Raw genomic sequence first — 3,983 nt, forward strand, 5'->3', positions numbered from 1 at the left:
TGGCCGGCAAGCCTTCGGCCAGAGCAGCGGCGAGGAGCAGACGTGCTCTGCAGGATGCTGCAGGCAGGGATTCCCTGAAGCGCACGTGACGCCTGGAGCTGCTCCTGGCACAGATCGGGAGGGCTGGCCCCGGTCTGCGCAGGGAGCACGGCTTTGCTCCCCACCTGCAGCCCAGCCTAGAGCGGAGCTGAAAAAGCTGGCAGAGAGGCGGCTGCGCAAGCCCCTTGGACACACCACCAGCCTTTCGGCACAGCAGGGAAACCGCAGCTCTCCCCAGCGAGCTCTGGGCCCCTGCACTGACTGACCACAGGGCAGCACCAGGGTCTCCTCAGCCCCCCCTAGACCTCCCCCTGCACCCCCACCATGGGCACCATCAGGCTGGGGCAAGGGATTGCTGCTGCAGGCGTGGCCCTGGGCTGGAGCTGCCCAGGGAGGGCAGCACAGCGCCCAAGGTAACCCCGTCTCCCCCAGGACTGCTCCTCCTCACATCCTTCCTCCTGCACGTGGAAGAGGGCCATGCCAGCCCAACACGGCTGGTCTGCGACAACAGACTCATCCAGAAGTACATCGGGGAGGCCAAGGACATGGAGAAGAGAGCGGTGAGGATACGGTCCCCCCCAAAACCCCAGGCCAGGGACAGGCACAGCTCCTGGTGCCTCACCTCAGCATCTCCTCTCCCCCTTAGGGCCATTGCCAGGCACTGCCCGCACTCAGCTGCCCCACGGTGCTGCCCTTGGTGGACTTCAGCCTCCAGCAGTGGAAATCCAAATCGGTGAGAGGGGCTGGGAGCATGGTGCTGGCACCGGGGCGCCCACAGGGCTGGAGAAGGAGCCCCCGGGTTGGCACAGGCACCAGAGGTGCTGAACAAGATGCCTGTGGGCATGCCTGGCGGCACGGGGGGGGGAGGAGGACCCCATCCAGACGTAGGGTGGGCAGAGGAATAAATCAGGCCCGGGGGCCAGCCCGCTCACTGCCTGCTCCCCCAGAACGAGATCAAGCGACGGGAGATCCTCTGCGACCTGGCACTGCTGGTGGGCGCCGTGGCGGGGGCCCAGGGCCAGGTGACCCAGGAGTGCGGGGCCAGGCAGCTGAGCCAGCTTTACCGACACGCCAACTCCTTCATCCTGCTCCTGCAGACCTTCAGCTGGGAGGTGAGACCTCCTCCACACGAGCCAGGCCACCCTGGCGCAGGGGCCAGCTGTGCCGGGCACGATGGCCTTGTCACTGCCTTGTCCCACTCTCGCCCCTCAGGCAGGACCCTGGGAGCCGGGCTGCTCCCCACGCTCCATGGAGCAGACTCACATCACCGGCATCTTCCTCACCTACCGGCAGCTGGTGCAGGGCAAGCTACGCTTCTTCTTCCACGACCTGGCCAAGGACTTGTGCAAGCAAGGCCAGGCGGGTGGGAGAGACCCTCAGTGCGGGGCCCGGTGAAGCCGTGCAGGGGGTTCACCCCCAATCCCAGGTCAGAGCAATCCTGCTGGACACTGAGCTGTGCCCTGGGTGCCCAGGAAGGTGCTCGCAGGGAAAGGGTTGGCTCCTGTTCCTCAAGCCTTCGACAACCGCGCGGCGCACAGAGGCAGAGAGCAGCGACACCCGTGCACCAGCAGGCGCAGGCCCTGCTCCCACCCGGGCAGGCACCTCTACTGTGAACGCTTTACAATTAAAGAGCTATTTTTCTAAAGCGTTGTTTGCGTCCTCCTCTTCCCCTGCCGCTGTGGCCCTGACAGGGGGACTGCACGCCCCCAGGGGCCTCAGTAAGAGGCAGCGCCTCGGGGACGTGCTCCGGGTCTCTCCCCAGTGCCCAGCTCCCTCCTGCGCCAGCTCTGCAGGGCAGAGAGGCTCCATCGGGCACCAGGTCCCCACTCGGAGATGCGAGCTACCACTCCTCCCCCCCTGCACCCACCTGCCTCTCCCTAGCCCCAGCGTGCACCATGCCCAGAGGGGTGGCAGAGCAGAGCCCGGGGCAGGTTTGGACTGCCCGTCCTTCGGGAAAGTGGTACTTTGCCCCCACGCAGGCGTACCTGCTCCCCGCCAGCCTCGTATCTCAGCCGACAGAGCCAGATCTACAAAACACATCCCAGTTTAATCAAGAACAAGCCCGGCCTGCCTCAGGACGGCTCCTTAGGAAGCGGTCCCCAGCCCCGAGGCAGACAGGCGACTGTCCCAGTCCCGCTGCCCCCGGCCAGAGCCGGGGCTGAGCCTGCTTTTGAAGCACAGGAAGGCAGAGGTGGGAAGAGGTGCCCAGCAGGCAGGACTGCGGAGCACCCAGCAGGGTCTCCACTCGGTTGTCAGGCACCTCTCTCCACGCAGGAGGCGGCTGCGGATCCCAGCAGGAGTCAGAAGAGGCCAGGATGAGGAGGGGCACTGCTCCCTCCTCCCCAGCTCCGGAGGGGCCAGGCGGCATGGATGCTGGGGCAGGATTTGGGGTCACAGGGCTCCTGTTTGCTCGCCAGCAGAACGTCTCTGGAGCAGCCCACGGAGGCAGGAGGTCCCCTAGAAGGCCAGCTTCTTCATCAGCAGGTAAACTCGAGAGTCCACTTCAAACCCATGCAGGTTGTTTGCGTCTCCCTGCAGCCGCATGAGCAGCCCCCCGTAGGACACGTAGGCAGAGCTGGGGCGGGAGGAGAGGAACAGTGAGCGTGGGGAATCCCACGGGAGACCCGGGCTGGGATCCCGGTGCCTCCCCCACACCCCCCCAGGGCACCGAGTCCCCCCCACTCCTGCCGACGGGCACTCACAGGCGTGTGGCTGCCTCCGTGGAAGTCTCGTCCCCTTCGATCCTGTACACCTTGCCATACATCACATACTCGAACTGGTCCGCCCTGCGACAGGATGGCAGGAGCTCAGAGAAGAGTCAAACCTGGGTATTCCCCCAGCTGCACGTCCTTTGGGAGAAGGTACCTCTCGGCACTTCACCTTTTCCCTCATCCACCCCCATGTGGGTCCCGGCTGGACCCCCGTACCTGGATGGCCTGTCGTCCGTGGGGTTATACTCGCCGTCATCCAGGGTGCCGTCTTCGTACAAGGTGCTGGCGATGACCAGGCGGAATTTGTCCCCTGGGAGGAGAGGGTAGAGGAGCGGTGAGAAGGCGGGGGGCGCAGCCAAGAGCAGCAGCAGCCACAGCAGATCTCGGGGTGGTGGCAAGGAGCTGCCCTGGCAGGTTTAGCACAAATCCCGTCCCTGCGTTCAGTCCTCCAACACGACTGTGGGGAACGAGGAAAAGATCACACTGGATCCTCTGTCTCCCTGTTCCTCACAGACATTGGTCACCACCATGGAGGAGACCAGAGCCACCAGGACACCACTACTGCTGTTTTCACGGGACCCAGCAAGAAATTTGCAGGGAGAGTCCCAGAGGGCTTAGCTGGACCCTGGGCAGGTACGCGAGACCCTGCAGCACCAGTTCCAGCCCTTTGTGCTTCATTTAGGGTAAGACTCTTTTCCACCCTTTTAGTACATTTAGCCACAGAAGCTCATTTCAAAAGGTCTCCCTCAAAGCTTGGCTGCCACCAGCTGAGGCAGTTTCACTAGACAGCATCGCTGGGGAACGGGCCAGCGATGAGCCCAAACAAATACAGTGAGGTGAACCAGAATCCAGCTCAGCCCCAGCACACAGAGTGCCCAGTACCTCCTGTGAGCTGGGGACAGCACAATGTCAACCCAAGGAAGTCTGAGAGAGGTCATTCCTCGTTCGCAGCAAGTTCACAGCTCCTCCAAGCACCGGCACACGCCTCTCTAACCTCGCCCACCCGAGCTGACGCTGGCTCAGGCCTGGCACACTCTGCACTAGCAGCCCGATGGCTTACCGAGGTCCACAGGGTAGATCTGGATGTTCACATCCAGGATGAGGTCCATCTTGAAGGACTCGCTCTCACAGTGCAGGCGGGACACTGGGGAGAGCAGCAGAGTCAGGGATAAGGACAAAGAAGACCCCTAGGGGCTGGGTGGGAGCAGGGTCCCAGTGCCAGGCCATTCTTGT

The 3,983-nt window shown here is 63.6% G+C and overlaps 2 protein-coding genes across 2 annotated transcripts in view; one reads left to right on the forward strand and one right to left on the reverse strand.

Moving 5' to 3' along the window:
- Nucleotides 1–1,434, forward strand: part of THPO (thrombopoietin) — a 1,943-nt gene extending 509 nt beyond the window's left edge. The window contains exons 2-5 of the mRNA XM_009334367.1: nt 472–599; nt 686–772; nt 987–1,151; nt 1,252–1,434. Coding sequence (XP_009332642.1) covers nt 472–599; nt 686–772; nt 987–1,151; nt 1,252–1,434 — 563 coding nt within the window. The remainder of the gene's footprint in view (nt 1–471; nt 600–685; nt 773–986; nt 1,152–1,251) is intronic.
- A 966-nt stretch (nt 1,435–2,400) lies between these two features.
- On the reverse strand, nt 2,401–3,889 carry POLR2H (polymerase (RNA) II (DNA directed) polypeptide H). Its single transcript, XM_009334363.1, has 4 exons — nt 3,811–3,889; nt 2,967–3,060; nt 2,742–2,825; nt 2,401–2,614 (listed from the first exon to the last, which is right to left on the reverse strand). The coding sequence occupies exons 1-4, from the start codon at nt 3,857–3,859 to the stop codon at nt 2,497–2,499; spliced, it is 345 nt and encodes a 114-aa protein (XP_009332638.1). The 5' UTR covers nt 3,860–3,889; the 3' UTR covers nt 2,401–2,496.
- Between the last annotated feature and the right edge of the window lie 94 nt (nt 3,890–3,983).

Source organism: Pygoscelis adeliae, unplaced genomic scaffold (assembly GCF_000699105.1).
Source record: "Pygoscelis adeliae isolate BGI_AS28 unplaced genomic scaffold, ASM69910v1 Scaffold1091, whole genome shotgun sequence".
NCBI classification, from domain to species: Eukaryota; Metazoa; Chordata; class Aves; order Sphenisciformes; family Spheniscidae; genus Pygoscelis; species Pygoscelis adeliae.